This window comes from Acipenser ruthenus, chromosome 10 (assembly GCF_902713425.1).
Source record: "Acipenser ruthenus chromosome 10, fAciRut3.2 maternal haplotype, whole genome shotgun sequence".
Lineage (NCBI taxonomy): Eukaryota > Metazoa > Chordata > Actinopteri > Acipenseriformes > Acipenseridae > Acipenser > Acipenser ruthenus.
The window spans coordinates 29,954,293-29,971,355 of NC_081198.1; the positions used below are offsets into that span (position 1 = coordinate 29,954,293).

The 17,063-nt window shown below is 37.9% G+C and overlaps 1 protein-coding gene and 1 long non-coding RNA gene across 2 annotated transcripts in view; both read left to right on the top strand.

Moving 5' to 3' along the window:
* The window catches only part of LOC117410804 (contactin-associated protein-like 5), a 245,439-nt gene that overhangs the window by 168,921 nt on the left and 59,455 nt on the right, over positions 1-17,063 (top strand). Inside the window, exon 11 of the mRNA XM_034017651.3 lies at positions 7,256-7,362. Within this exon, the coding sequence (XP_033873542.3) occupies positions 7,256-7,362 (107 nt within the window). The remainder of the gene's footprint in view (positions 1-7,255; positions 7,363-17,063) is intronic.
* Positions 11,956-15,557, top strand: LOC131738164 (uncharacterized). The gene is made up of 3 exons (XR_009329702.1): positions 11,956-13,746; positions 14,052-14,110; positions 14,188-15,557. It is a non-coding gene; the product is annotated as an uncharacterized LOC131738164 (long non-coding RNA).

The window sequence follows — 17,063 nt, forward strand, 5'->3', positions numbered from 1 at the left end:
ATTGTCACTGAAGCATGAATGTTTTATCCTGTAAGTGTCCCAGGTTCTTGGCTCACTGCATATTTGCTTGTGTTTTTATTTTTCTACATTTTCTAAGCAACCACTTTCCTTACTTCTACCTGCCAGTTTCTGGGATTAAAGAAAACAGTTATGACAGAAATCTGTCAGTGCAGGGCTGCATGAGTAGCTCAAGTGAGGCTGGGAGATGCAGTTTGATTGGCTGGCTGAATGCTCGGTGACGGCTTATTATAAAGCCCCCAGGAGCATTGTTGAAAAGCGCAGGCTGTAAAACTGTGGAAGGGTTTATGTTGGAGTAATAAACTGACAAACAATGTTTATTTTTTTCAATTTGAATTATATCCGATGGTTGAACAAAAATGTGGAGCCATCTGCCACAGATATTGTAGCAGACACATTTAGGTAAATTAACTGTCCCTATATTTACATGTATTCTTTAATATATCTCCTTGTCTGTTTGTCACAGTGGACACTATGGCACTTCGCAGACTTTGTTCAAGGACTTGATTGGAAGGTGATCCTGTACAGTATCTCAGGCTGCACAAATGACTGATGTTTCACAAAAGTGATGGAGCTCTATGGGCTCTATTTTACACAAATGATTGCATGTGAATGCACAAAACTTACTGTGTTTGCTAATTGGCATAGACTAAGAATAAGAAAAGCCATTTTCAATAAGAGCATTTGAATTTGTCTTGTGGCCATGGGCAGGGATAGCAGCCAAATAAATACACGCAGAGCAGTGGTAACCATAGGAAGCTTGTGTTAAAATGTGATTTTATAGTTCCTATAGATTACCTTCATTCCACTAGGCCCATTTGGATATACTTGATTTTTTAAATGCTTTCTATTGCATACCTGTCAACCCTTTTTGAGTCCAACTTGTATACCAGAGCTTTCAAACCCTTAAGGAATGCTTCCAAACCTGAAGAAATTCAGTTCTGACTGAATAGTATCAAAAACATGAAAGAAAAAATAGAGAACTTCTCCCAGTGTATTAATTGAAATCTCTAGAAAAAAAGCATTTTCATCATTTTCTGTGTTCATTATTATTAGCATCTTTAACATTTCACATTCTTCTTACATTGAATACAAAACGCGTAATCCCCACCATCAGTAGAAGCTCTTATCAAGCCACGAAATTCAGATTTGCCCTCCCATTCCTTAAGGTACCGTCCACTTTCCAGTTTTGTATTTTTTTGTTGGCGGTGGCATTTTTGCAAACTACTTCAGCCTTTTTTGAAGGAAGCAATCAGTGACGCACGTGCCCTGTGTGTTTTTCCCTGACCGTGAGGTTTGATTTGCCCGTAAGATTTTCATCTTACAGCCGTAAGACTTGAAAACTTAAAAAAAACTTATGAAATACGGGAAACCCATAAGAGTTGACAGGTGTACTGATGTTTTCTTTTCCTGTGTAATTTAGTTTTGCATGTAATTAAAATAATAAGTAATAGAATACTAATTAGTGGTTGCTGCAGGTTGTAAACAGCTTGCGTTCAACATATTGGTCTTGTTGCTCAATAGGGCCTTAATCACTGCTCTTTATTTAAGTGCATGCTCATTAAAGATTAACCACGGTGGAAAACAATAGAGTAGAAAGAGGGCTGGAGTGTTGAAAGGGAGAAGATGAAGCAGGAAGTAAGCAGAGTCATCACAATTCAGATAGAAACAGGTACCCTTTAGTAGAGGTCTCACCATTCACAAAGAATGTTCTGTTTGAACTTAAGCAAGCTTCTAGTTAAATCACACTGTGGAGGAGTGGCTATTCTTCCAAACTAAATACTAACTTGAATAACCTTCACCTTTATTTCTAATTCAAACAAATGCATTCACACAACCAACATATTGCAGGAGACAGATCCATTTAATTTTGTTTTGGCAAGCAGTAGCAATAATTCAATATTTGTTAGTGTGTGTTAGTTCCAGTGGCTAAACGAGGGGTCTATGGCCCCCCTTGACCATAGACGCTACTACAAATTCATGACTATACAGTTGCATTTACACAAAGTTATTCTATGGAAGCAGTGTGGCAAATATTGCTTCCAACAACGAATGAAAACCATGAACGTACATAGCTTACAAAATGTGGTAAGGTGCTTGCCTATAGCTACAAGTGTCGCTTCTGGAAGGAATATTTGCACACTGTAGCACTAACCGCTACAGAACTGTGCAGGACGCCAGGACTTGTGCTCGTTTTCCCCCCGGAACTGTTATGTGTTGTTTCCCCTGGGACTCTTTGTTTGCGGGACCCTGTTGCATCTAAGTTAAGCTGAGCATGCAACTTCAGGACTGCTGCAAGCTTGCGCCAGCGGTGACCTTCCCCTGGGCGCGGGAAAAGGGATACACAAGACTTGGGGTGCACCTGATGGGAGGTGGAGGCAGGTTTGGGAAGGGGGACTGTGATTGACCCCTGCATATAAAATGCAGTGGTAAAGTGTTGGGATAGTTTGCAGGGCTGTGATATAAATAATGGTGGAAAACTGTGTTAAAGGTGCGAGTTTGGAGATTGGCTGGAGCCTGCGACACCAAGTGAGAATCAAGTAAAGTGTGCGAGACCTATTTACATTTAACCTTTTATTTTGTTGAACATTTCTTTTTCACTATATGCCTCCCTTTTGTTTTATACCCTCCCTTTGTCCAGTCGTGTCAGCTTGCACTGGACAGAAAGTAAAGCAGCCTGTCGGCTATTGATTTAGAGTTCCTTCTTCATCATAATACTTTTGCTACAATACTTTAAGCCAAAGACTAAAATGAAGAAAATCACTTTTTTTCCCATCAGCACCACTAGGATCGTTGGGGAAACGGCCTGTGCAAGTGCTTCCTAAAACTCAGTTTTAAGCGCTGCCGTGAGTGGCGAGGACTTCTAGCGTGCACGTCAGTTAATCAGAAATTTATACGAAGGAGAGATTATCTACATTAAAAAATGTTGATGCGAATTTCAAAATGATTATGTGAATTTGCAAGAGCATCTTCTTTGTGGCTATTTATAGTAACAAAGTTTTGAAGAAGCCTGCTGTTGTCTTCTTTTAAATCATGGAGTGTTGGATTGTTAGCAATTAGATATGTTTCACAGGGTTTTATGGCAGACCCAAATCTCTTCAAAGGGGGTCTCAAGTAGAAAAAGTTTGAGATCCATTCTCTTTACTATGTTATGTAGACCAGAGTGAAGCATTACTACTGTAAATACTCAGCACCTCTCAAGGTTTGCCTCATAAATCTTGCAGTCACGTTGAAAATTGAAAACTATTTTATCAGGGTTATGCTAGACACAGTCATTTATATTAAATCATTCTCATTTATTAAAGGCACTGCATTATATATTTGGGTCACCAGTCACTGACAGTCTTCTTGCTTTTTTGTATTTAAAAGTTTTAAATGCACTGGCAACCATTAAAATAAAAACATTTTTAACATTATAAACTGTTTGGGCAAATCCCAAAAACATAGATTTGCCTTGTAGTGTGAATTGTGACCTAGATGATGTCTCTGGAGTTGGGCATGGCTATAACTGGAAGTGTCATAAATGCATTACTATCACTAATTTAATGCAGAAGGTGCCCAGCCAGTGGCGTAATGCTGATCATGAATTCATTACATGTAACACCGCACAGCAGTTAAACTAGGCACCCTCATGAGACGATCGCTTCACAAGTATACTGTAGTAAAATAGGATTCTGCAGCCTTAAGTAAACATCTTCGTGATCATATAAACACGTTGCTTACCCACGAGGACTTGTTTTGATTGTTTTCATGTATTATCCTCGGTGTTTGAGCACCATTGACATTTGTACTGTATTTAAACTGCTGATGCGTGGAGGCACGCTTTTGCTAATTGTAATCATATCGGTCCGCTTTTAAGAATTAACTGCTTATAAGAATCAAATCATCCGGGATAGATGTGATTCTTATAAACGAAGTGCATTGTACTAAAATCAATCATTGCTTTAGCATTGGTGTCTTGCCCTTTGATCAAAATTGGGCCTTAATGTGTAATAAATCAGTCAATGAAAAGTCCCTCCTCCTTCTTGCATGGATTGACAGTAATCACTAACTTACTGTGACTTGTAGCTGGTTTAATGCACTTTTTACATAAAATGAAAATATGCTACATAGAGTTCAGTAAACTGAAAAATTGCTCAGATATAGTGGACATACCCTTGTTCCGTGACATACTGTATAAACACAACAATTTGAACACAGTCATTGTTCACTACTCATTATGTATGTTTTATGCACCACTGGACCCTGAACATTACATTTTGGTGAATGGAGAGACTTGGATGGATTGCTGCCCTGTCATTACAGTGTATCCTACTTTGTGGATTTTTCACATACACTGGGGGCTGTTGTGTGAACATGCATTCATGTGCTTAGTCGACATGTTGTGTTTTTTGGATTTTTTGCATCATCTTTGTTTCTCATCAGTAAATTGAACAGATAGAGAAGCCCCTTCCTGCCCATTGTAACTGAAACTGACTTATAACAAGAACAGGCAGCCTTATGCTGACAACAAACCAGATATGCCATTAGTCATGTGAGGTTTAGCCAAGTTACAAGAGTTGCTACATATTATTTTTCCACTTTTTATTCAGCTACTGCCCCGAGGAGCCATCTTTTTATAATCAGTAGAACCACTGCGTCTGTTTTTAATGTAGTTCATGAACCATTTTATTGCAAGGGATCCTAAGCCAGTCAGTTATTTAATTAACATAATTGTATCACCCACTAGTGCTTTTTTTTACATTAATAACGAGGCCTAGGCAGCCATAAAACCATTGTTCGAAGGAAAAATAATTATGAGTTATTACTTTGGCTCTGATGACAGTCTCTTGTGTGATCCTAGTTTCAAATAAAATAACAGGACAGGTTTAAATAAATAAGCAAAAACCAAATTAATAAATAAGAGTTTGACATTCAGAAGTCAGATAATGTTTTTAGGTATCCCACAGTCATCTTAAAGTTGAAAATAAAAACTGAATTTTTGCTTGAATGGGTTGTAATTATCCAATGGCAATATTGCATCTCCAAGACTATTCGTCAAAATGTGTCCAAGCAAAAAATGCAGTCAGCAGCAAATGATGTTCTACTCTGGTCATTTGCAGAAACATGACTTTTTTTCTAAATATATATTTTCTGATGGATTTCTAGTTCCACATAGGGATTTTTGCCAGACCATTGTAAATATGGTGTTCAACTGCAAAGTCAGTTCAAAACAACAGTGACATCCCAATCGGTCACTCACCGTACTTAACAGTATTCTCTTCATCGATATTTTTCTTTTTCTCAGTGATAATCACAATGGACTAAATACACGTTGGTCATGAATAGAAAACAAACAAAGCTGGATTTTTTTAACTTGTACATTAATAATAAAGCAGTATATAATAATTATAGGACTGCAAGTGTCTGCATATGGGTTATATCAACACAGTTACGATTTCAATAGTAACTTAAATGTAACCTTTTTCCATTTATATTTCCATTTAAAGAACCATAACAATATGAGTATTGCTTTAGTTTTGCTGAATCCTTGTATTTGCCAGATTAAGGGTGTAGATAGCAGGCATATACATTTATTAAAACCATTGAAAATTCATTTTCAGAGTTACAGACAAATCAGACTTACGTCATTCCGAGATTTTACTGTACCTGCAACAGAATAAATAGATTTTATTGTACATTATACAGTACATGTGACCCAGTAGGGGAGGTAACATGCATACTCTTCACCTTAATACATTAAGTGAATAGAAGACACGAGAACAGCTACTTCTCCTGAAGTCTTGAACACAGCCCTGAAGCCAGAAATGTTGGTTGGATACATATAGTCTTATTTTGGATCTGATCAGGTTTTAATATAAGGTGGTACTCCTCTCTGTGACCGTCCCTCCCCCTTTAAATGTTGATCCATACATTAACATATGACAGCTCACACAAATCGTCTATGCATTTAAAAATTGTACTTGCAAAACACACTTTAGTACTTCATTTCCAGATATTATTAACGTGTATACCTATTTTACAGAGCCTTTGCTGTTACCAGACGTTATTGATTAATCAATGTTGTAGAGAATATCAACGTCTAATTCCTCTTCCTCTGCTTTTTATAAAAGACAATAAACCATGGGGTTCAATTAATACTTAGTCTGCTGTATCAGAAACTTTTGGGACTATTTTAATAGCCAGCTTATATTATATAGTGACTCTCTCTTGAATTTAACAAATGATTACTTAGTATTCAAGAAACATTTAAAGAGCACAGTAGATCACATTTTAGATTAAAAACACAGAGCAGTGTTTTTTTCCAGGAGCTCAGATGCTCGCATAAAGAGATTGCATACATTGTCAAAATTATGGATGTTGTGGATGTTTTGAAGTAAAAGGAATTTTTCAGAGAGGAATAAAACAATTTATTAAACCTAGCTATCAGTGTTCTGTGGTGTTTCCAGCTATTTTTTTTTTTTGAACTGTTCAGGGTTTTTATTTCTATCAGTAAGCTTGCTTTTGCATTTGTTTCAGAATGGCATTGTAACCTAGTTGCTGCTCCATGTTGCTCCAACTGTGTCCACTGAGACTTGAGGGCAACGTGGAAGAGCAGTGGCCAAAAAAGGATTTTCAATATTTCTTTATATTCAATGAAATGACTGATACGGATAGCCCCAAATCACAAAGCGATTCATGGAAAAAAAAAATGAAAAAATCAGTCACAGAATCAATTGTTGCTCATTATTATAAGACAAGCAATTGGTCAACCAACTCCAAACATCTTTTCATTTGACTGTCCAGTAAAAGCTTTTTTAATGTGTATTTTTGTTTGTTTGTTTTGTACATTTTGAGTTTTTCTTTTGTTTTCTTATTTTCACCACACAATTAACTAAGGATTGATTTTCCTTTTCCATAATAATAATAATAAGAAACACAGACCCACCTACCCTGCCACATCTCAGGAATGCCAAATTGTAATTTTGTTCAAGTTCAGTATTTTTCATTTTCTTTTTTTCCTTCACTAATAAAATATAGCAATCTGACACCATTTTGTTATTGAAGGCCAGCACTTCTATTTTCAATTCTGTCTTCCCCTACAGCTTATTTCATGCACCCTGGTTTTTAAATGTTTCTCCTGTCAGGGTAGAAAACAGGTGTAGTTAATAGACACATTTAAAGAGACAAGGATCTCTTTTTAATGTCCTTTGTTTGGTTTTCTTTATTTCTAAATGTCTAAGTGTTCTTTCTTTAGGTGCTTGCCAAACGACTGTGAGCACGGGGGCCAATGTTCCCAGTCCTGGAGCACCTTCTACTGTGACTGTTCAGGAACAGGCTACACTGGAGCCATCTGCCACAACTGTAAGTGGAAGAATATATTGATTTATTATCTGAGCAGATAAGGCAGTAGATATTGATTGAGACAACAATATGGAACATAAATATTTTTTGATGGATCGCTCTGTCACGGCAAAACTAATCTTGATTTAGAGAAAGTAAAGGCTGGTTTCACAGAGCCTTATTAAAGCTAATCTGGGACTACCTTGCCTGAGGTAATATTAGGTAGTCCAAGATTAGTGCCAGTTGGATCTGGGAAACCAACCAGTATATTTTAATCTTGATTAAACTTTAAATAAGAAATCATTAGGCAGGCCAAGATTAATGCTAAGGTTAGTCCTGGTTTCATTTATTTTTTAAACATGGAGACATGAATTTCAAATATAGGGTATCCAGCTCTGCTCGGGTAAGATAATGTCCGTAAAATATATATATTTTATTATTATTATTTTGGAGCTGCCTTCTATTGCATTGCATGAACTGTGTATTAAAGTAAAAAAGCTAATGGTATAACTGTATTACTTGCAGTTCAAAAACAATACTGTTTCACCAAAAGTAATTAATTTGTGATGTATTTGAAATATTCCATATCCTGAATCCATGTCTTGTTTGCACTAGCATTTACAACCAGGCTTGTGTCTCTGAAACACAGACAGACAGTGTGTCAAATCGCTATACTTTGGCTTATTCAGCCTGTATTCAGTAAAGCAAAAGAAAGATTAAGCCTCATGCACTTTGTCTCCTCTCATTTCTCATACTGCATTATATTGCAGTGTGTTTCTTCTCCCGAGAACATATAAGAAATGCACAGAATGAGCAATTGAATGGCCAGCTATTGAAGCACACTAGGAAAATGGTTGACATTGATTATCATGAGCGTGGGTATAGATTTTCTTGTTGGTGTGTCTGTCTTCTAACTTGATAGGTTCAGTAGTTATAGACAATTAAGATGAAGAATGTCTAAACCCAATTGCATCAAGCTTAAACTCTAAAGATGCCCTGGCTGTGCCAACCACATATGCTGAACTGGGATGGATAACTTGACATCTTTTTTGCTATCATTTGTCATTTTGAAAATGTCATCTAAGGTTTGATAAAATACAAAAATATCTCTACTACCTTCTTGCAAGAGGACAGAGCCTCCCTTATCAGATGTCTAATTAAGCTCTCAACACATCCCTGGAGTTCTCTTAAAGTTGTTATAACTAACAAACTAATATGTTTGGACTGTAGATTAAGGGACATACATAACCATGCAATAACATAGTAATACCTGGGTAACTACAAACATGTCCTGCTTGTATATGGTAACTACTAGTGAAATAAGTGTGTAATTACATATAAATACCCTGTGCCATGGTGTTACCATGTACTTTATGTAAAATGTTTCCATGGTTATTTCCATGTAATTATACAGTTGTTACTGTGTAATAAATACATGGCAACTACAATGCTATTACAATGTAATTACATGGCTATTTCATAGACTGTAGTGCTACTAATAATCAGTTCCATATATTGCAGCTGTCATACACTTTGATTTGTTATGCAGGTTTCATGGGTGGAGTTTTGAGAGAAGCATGTGTCATATGAATCATGTATTACTCAGGTTGCATGCCTTATGTTTAGATAGTTAGTCGTTTGACATTTTTAACAGCCAATGAGATTCTTTGACCGCAAAGACAGTGCTCTAAAGATGATATAGTATGCGCAAGTTTAACAGGGCGTATACCAGACATCTTTTTATATATATATATATATATATATATATATATATATATATATATATATAAAGAATTTATATATATATAGTTTTAGGCAGGTGTGAAAAAATGCTGTAAAGAATGCTTTCAAAAATAGACATGTTAATAGTTTATATTTATCAATTAACAAAATGCAAAGTGAGTGAACAGAAGAAAAATCTACATCAAATCAATATTTGGTGTGACCACCCTTTGCCTTCAAAACAACATCAATTCTTCTAGGTACACTTGCACGCAGTTTTTGAAGGAACTCGACAGGTAGGTTGGCCCAAACATCTTGGAGAACTAACCACAGTTCTTCTGTGGATTTAGGCAGCCTCAGTTGCTTCTCTCTCTTCATGTAATCCCAGACAGACTCGATGATGTTGAGATCAGGGCTCTGTGGGGGTCATACCATCACTTCCAGGACTCCTTGTTCTTCTTTACGCTGAAGATAGTTCTTAATGACTTTCGCTGTATGTTTGGGGTCGTTGTCATGCTGCAGAATAAATTTGGGGCTAATCAGATGCCTCCCTGATGGTATTGCATGATGGATAAGTATCTGCCTGTACTTCTCAGCATTGAGGAGACCATTAATTCTGACCAAATCCCCAACTCCATTTGCAGAAATGCAGCCCCAAACTTGCAAGGAACCTCCACCATGCTTCACTGATGCCTGCAGACACTCATTCGTGTACCGCTCTCCAGCCCTTCGGCGAACAAACTGCCTTCTGCTACAGCCAAATATTTCAAATTTTGACTCATCAGTCCAGAGCACCTGCTGCCATTTTTCTGCATCCCAGTTCCTGTGTTTTCGTGCATAGTTGAGTCGCTTGGCCTTGTTTCCACGTCCGAGGTATGGCTTTTTGGCTGCAAGTCTTCCATGAAGGCCACTTCTGACCAGACTTCTCTGGACAGTAGATGGGTGTACCAGGGTCCCACTGTTTTCTGCCAATTATGAGCTGATGGCACTGCTGGACATCTTCCAATTGCGAAGGGAAGTAAGCACGATGTGTCATCTGCTGCAGTAAGTTTCCTTGGCCGACCACTGCGTCTACTGTCCTCAACGTTGCCCGTTTCTTTGTGCTTCTTCAAAGAGCTTGGACAGCACATCTGGAAACCGCTGTCTGCCTTGAAATTTCTGCCTGGGAGAGACCTTGCTGATGTAGTATAACTACCTTGTGTCTTGTTGCTGTGCTCAGTCTTGCCATGGTGTATGACTTTTGACAGTAAACCGTCTTCAGCAACCTCACCTTGTTAGCTGAGTTTGGCTGTTCCTCACCCAGTTTTATTCCTCCTACACAGCTGTTTCTGTTTCAGTTAATGATTGTGTTTCAACCTACATATTGAATTGATGATCATTAGCACCTGTTTGGTATAATTGTTTAATCATACACCTGACTATATGCCTACAAAATCCCTGACTTTGTGCAAGTGTACCTAGAAGAATTGATGCTGTTTTGAAGGCAAAGGGTGGTCACACCAAATATGGATTTGATTTAGATTTTTCTTCTGTTCACTCACTTTGCATTTAGTTAATTGATAAATATAATCTATTAACATGTCTATTTTTGAAAGCATTCTTACTTTACAGCATTTTCTCACACCTGCCTAAAACTTTTGCACAGTACTGTATATAATCTATGAGTAAATCAGAATTGTTGCAGAAGGGAGCATTGAGTGGAATACAAATCTCATTGAGCAGATGCTCTTCAATTCTGGTAGTTATTTCAAATCAAATTATATAATTGGTTAATATGGTGAGTGGGAGTTTTCCTATTGTTTCAATCTTGCAACGTGGCATTTTTAATTATTCTCAACATTACACAGGACAGAAAGCCACTAATCAAAGAATTCGAGTTGTCGACTAGTGAGGTTACAAACAATCCAAGCTATAGGGAAGTCACCTCTGTGGTTGATCTGGAGTTCAGCTGAGACAGTTCTCTCTCTAAAATTCTAGAACATTGCAGTCAGGCATGCAGTGTCTGTGCCGTCAGTTTGTGACAACCTCCTCCTGGCAGTTTGTAAACCATAACAACATGCATTCATTGGCACCTTGATAGAGGCCAATTACTGCATTTGTCTGAAAACTGAACTGGAAATTCCAAGAGCACATTCTTTGATTTAGTTAAGAAAATGAAGAAAATACAGTTTTAAATATAATATTACAGTAAGATGCCAATGCACCTGAAAAACAGCTTTTAGGCTGTCCTCACAAAGTGCTTAGTACGGTAAATCCAAAAAACGTGCAATAAAGCACAACTATTCCAAATCTGGAGTGCAATCTTATGTCATTTTGCCAATACTGCTTTCTTTCCAAAACAGTTTACAAGCAATAATTAATCTATAAAATGAATTACACCTTGTGAACAGGATAGCTTGTGGGTGACATCAGACCAAGAAGTGCAGAGACACAGTACTGTGGTTGAATGTGCTTGTGCGTGAGTTTACTTATAAATAAAAGATTTAAACAAAACACTTTCACAACACAAACAAAAACGGCACAGTGGCCAAAACAGACACAAAACAAACAAGTATCGTGCTGGTATAAAACCAGCACGGGTAGCAATTGATTTCTCTCTTTCAGTTCTCTTTACTCACGACTCACGTCTCTCGTTCCACCTCTGAACATACTGACCTCGTTCAGCCAAAGCTGCAGGTTTTTATACATGTAACCGTCTCCAGATTAGCAGTAAATTAATCAGACGGTCACAATGTACACGAGTTTAACAAAACACTGTGTTTTTAAAACACCAAACCATATATTTAAATAATAATACAACAGATACAAAATTATATATATATATATATATATATATATATATATATATATATATATATATATATATATATATATACAGACGTGCTCAAATTTGGTGGTACCCTTACAGCTCATTGAAATAATGCTTCATTCCTCCTGAAAAGTGATGAAATTAAAAGCTATTTTATCAGGTATACTTGCATGCCTTTGGTATGTCATAGAATAAAGCATAGAAGCTGTGAAAAGAGATGAATTATTGCTTATTCTACAAATATATTCTAAAATGGCCTGGACACATTTGTTGGTACCCCTTAGAAAAGATAATAAATAATTGGATTATAGAGATATTTCAAACTAATTAGTTTCTTTAATTAGTATCACACATGTCTCCAATCTTGTAATCAGTCATTCAGCCTATTTAAATGGAGAAAAGTAGTCTATGTGCTGTTTGGTATCATTGGGTGCACCACACTGAACATGGACCAAAGAAAGCAAAGGAGAGAGTTGTCTGAGGAGATCTGAAAGAAAATAATTGACAAGCATGGTAAAGGTAAAGGCTACAAGACCATCTCCAAGCAGCTTGATGTTCCTGTGACAACAGTTGTAAATATTATTAAGAAGTTTAAGGTCCATGCAACTGTAGCCAACCTCCCTGGGGGCGGCCGCAAGAGGAAATTCGACCCCAGATTGAATAGAAGGATAGTGCGAATGGTAGAAAAAGAACCAAGGATAACTGCCAAAGAGATACAAGCTGAACTCCAAGGTGAAGGTACGTCAGTTTCTGATCGCACCATCCGTCGCTTTTGGTGGTGGTTGGCAGGGACAGGGTTAATTCCTGTCCCTGCCAAAAACATGTGAGAATGTGGCTGTTCCCAAACAAGATAATTGGTGTAAATTGGGAACAGCCACATACTATAAAAAGAGAGCTTCCAGCTCCATTAGATGAGAGATCACCAGGGAGCTGGGCCCTGTTTCAGAAAGCAGGTTTAACAAACTCTGAGTTCAAACCTGAACTCTGGGTTGATTAACTCTGAGTTGTCAAACTCAGAGTTTTCGGTTTCAGAACAGGTGATAACAATGAGTTGAATCAACTCTGAGTTAAGTTAACCCTGAGTAAAGCCCGTGCATGAAGAGATAAAAAGTCCTCATCAAAGGAACCCAGATAACTTGATTTGTCATGGCAACAGGAGAAAAAAGGGCTCGAACCTCCTACTTCTCCCCAGTGGAGATAGAAATATTAATAAATGCGTATGCAGAATACAAATATATATTTAAGAAAAAAAGCAATACTGTAGCAGCAGCAAAAGAATGTGACTTGGCGTGGGAGAAAATTGCTGACCAAGTCAATGCGTGAGTATTAATTGAAAAAAAAGAAAAGTTTTATCTCGAGTGTTCCACTTATTCAACAATAATATAAATATATATATATATATGTGTATATATATGTGTATATATATATGTATATATGTGTGTGTGCGCGTGTTTAATATTTATGCAGGTGCAACCCAACTGGCACAAAATGTACTTGGCAGCAACTGAAGATTAAATATAAAAATATACTTCAAACAGGTAAGGTATAATTTCATTACAAGCAATTGTGATGTTGTTTAGCCTACCCTATCTAATTAAACCACATTCAGTGGTTACATTCAACATGTGATATATTTAAGTAGTTAGTGAAATTTTCTAAGCAAAAAAAAAAGTAAATTTTTCAGCCATCCCAACACTGCCAGTATTTAATATTGTCTATTTGAAAGTAACACCTAAATGCCTTTATACATACAAGTCTCCAAATTTGTGCTTACTGGACTTCAAATTTGACCTCCATTATAGCCAATAGAAAAAAGGCTGGAGGAAGCTCATCTGACCCAACCACCCCCCAGGACACAAGGGCCTACATAAGAGGTTAGTTATTCAAATTAATGATATATGTACATTCATCATTTTGCCAGTGTTAGCTCAGTGATGCCCACCCATCCATTTTAGACACAACTTGGCACACTGATTTTCTTGTAGGTACAATTCTTTGCAATTGACTGCTGTTACTCCTTCAGGCATCATAAACTATTTTAAGGTGACTCAAGAGTTATATATTTGAAAAATTGTGATGTGGCCTGCACACTGTGGTAAAAACAAAATTCAAATTAGGTGGGGCACTTTTCTGGGTAAAGTTATAATTTAATTGTCTAATCTTCTTCATCTTCTACCAGTTACTGATGGTGTAATCTGTCTGGTGGAGCCTTCTGCCATAACAGACCTCCATGCAGTTGTAAGTACTCTTAATACTCCACAGATTTTTCATAATGGGTTAAAGTAGAACACAAAAATTGTTAATTTTCATTACAGGGGGATGATGATGAAGACACTTTGTCAGCTGCCACAGAGAGGGAAGATACAGAGAGACCTATTGAGGTTCACACCTTAAAAATAACATCTAACAGTTGATACTGTTGTACCATAATAAAACTTGCACATTCTTTTTCTCTAAAAGCGAAAAAGATGCTGGAAATTACAATGAGGAAGAGGGTCCATCCACCTCCACAGCACAACTTACCTCAGTAAGATGTTGTTCAGCATTGGCCCATGACTTACAATGAAACTAAGTAGACCTGGCACTGTGAAATTCAATGTCATTTTTTTGTGTTCCTATAGCTCCCTGTGAAACAGCTGTACAAGGTGTACTTAAATAAACAAATTGAAAAATGTAATTTAGAAATGGACCACATAAGGCTGCAGATGTGAAAGGCAAAACTAGAAATACAACTGCTGGAACATCAGTTAAAGGTGGGTGAGATGCCCACAGGTGGATGATTTTACTTGTTTGAACAACATAAAAAATATTAACTACTGTACTGCATTTGTACTTGCAGTAAATAAAGAAGACTTAATAAAAAGAAAGGCATATTGTCTTTATTTGACACTGGGGAGGTGATGGGTCAATCAGAAATGAAGGTAGCATATTGTGTCTCTGACTGCTCTTCCATCTCATGCGTCAGCAGGGTGGTCAGGATCATTATCAGGGTCGTTCACTGGTTGAGTAGGACATTGTTCTCCTCTAATTGTGGCAATGTTGTGGAGAATCACACATGCCACAATAATGTCACATGCCCTTTCTGGGGTGACCCTGAGCCTACGAAGGCACTGGAACCGGGCCTTGAGCATCCCACTGGTCATCTCTACCCTGGCTCGTGTCCTGCAGTGAGCCAAGTTATAACGTTGCTGCGGGCCGGGCTCAGTATCAGGGTAAGGGGTCAGCAAATAGGGCTGGCAGTGGTACCCTCTATCACCGAGCAGGTAACCATCGAACTCTCCTATGATAATACGAGGATACAGTTTAAATTTTCAGTTGCAATAGGAGGAAACAAAATATTGATTATAATAGGATATAGCTATATATATAAACTCACCACGGGCAAATCTAGCGCTCAGTGTACACTCACGAAACATTCGCGAGTCATGCACAGACCCAGGCCACTTTGCTTCCACGTTGCTGATGATGTGGGCTGCATCACATATGATCTTCACAGTGCAGTACAGTAATTAGCTGCAGTAGCTGTATTGTGAAGTATCTTTCATTTGGAATGCTAAAGGCTACTATTTAGGCCTACCTGCACATTAATACTGTGGAAAGACTTCCTATTCACATAATCTCCTTCATTTACTGAAGGAGCTGTGATAGGAATATGAGTGCCACCTATGCAGCCAATCACACCTGGAAACCCTAAAATATATCAAATTAACTGATTTGTGCTTCAAGTCTCAAAGCTTCATACTAAATAAATTAATTATTGCTTAGACTGATACCTGCAATTCTGTGGAATTCTTCTTTGATGAGTCTTGTAAGTCTGTGACTTGGGAACACCACAAAAGTGTACAGTAAACGTTTCAGTGCAAGAGTCACATTTGTGACAGACTGTGGCGGAGTGTCCCGCCCCTATTTATTATTATTTGTATTTTTGTTTGCGGCGCGGGTAAAAGCGCCGCGTCTTTTATTATTATTTAAAAACCCCGTGAGGATGCATGGCTGATCAGCTACTGATTATTTAAATAGCTGACAGTCATGCATCCTTACCAAACGCGTGCAGACTCTGGCCGGGGGATAATAAGATAATTACCAACTAGTTAAAATCCCTCGGCCAGAGTATATAAACCAGCAGCTCTCTGCACTTGATGTTGGGGTGTTGGAGTAGAGAGTACGGGGAGCGGAGAGAGGAGAGAAGGAATAACATTTAAAAAACAATTGCTAATACGTGCTGGATTATCCAGCACGGCACTTACTTGTTTGTTTATTTATTCGTTTGGCCCTCGTGCCCTTTTGTTTGTATTTTGTTTAAATCTGTTGTTTGTTTATTATTAAATACGCTGAGTGCTTTTGCACTCGGTTTCACCCGCCCATCCACTGTTTTGGAGTCAGTTACTTCCTGGTCCGTGACGTCATCCACCACACCACTGCGAGCCAGACTGTCACACAGACCGACAGACGGTTGCCTTGGAAAGATGCTCAGCGTCACCGATGTTATATAGAAAACTCCCGTTGGCAAAAAAACGAAGTGCAACACAAATAATTTGTTCCGAACTGAGAGCATGTCCACGATGTGTCATATGAACGATATAAGGGCTGAGAATATTGTTCAGATGAATGATCGATTGAGCAGAAAAACGGTAACGTTCAAACAGATGATCATCAGGGAATGATAAAACATCCAAGCGGGGTCTGATCACCCTCTCCCGACGGAGATTTCTGCGGAGTATTTGTGCTTCAATATCAACTGGCTCTTCAAGAAAAGGACATGCCATGTCTGACACCTCCTTCAGTCTGCAGGCTTCAGCTAAAGAGGAGGAGAAACTCAGGGTTAGTTGAAGAAAACCTGCTAGCGAGCAGGTTAGCTTCACAGAGTATGTTGCCATAGTAACTGACTCAGAGTTAAGCTGAACTGGCTTCGTGAAACCGAAAACCCAGTTTCCTTCAACTCTGAGTTTTCACTAAACCCGCTTTCTGAAAGAGGGCCCTGGTTTAAGAAGTGCTGTTTAAAACAAACAAACAAACAAACAAACAAACAAACAAACAAACAAACAAAGGTGTTTGTAAAAATGTTTGTCACTGGTAAACAGCTTAGCCGTCCAGTCTGAGAGTTAGGGACTGTTTAAAGTGAAGTTAGGCTCTATGTTTGTGCTAGGCTTTTGTTTTGTTTTGTTTATTTTGTTTTGTAATAAAAGTGCAC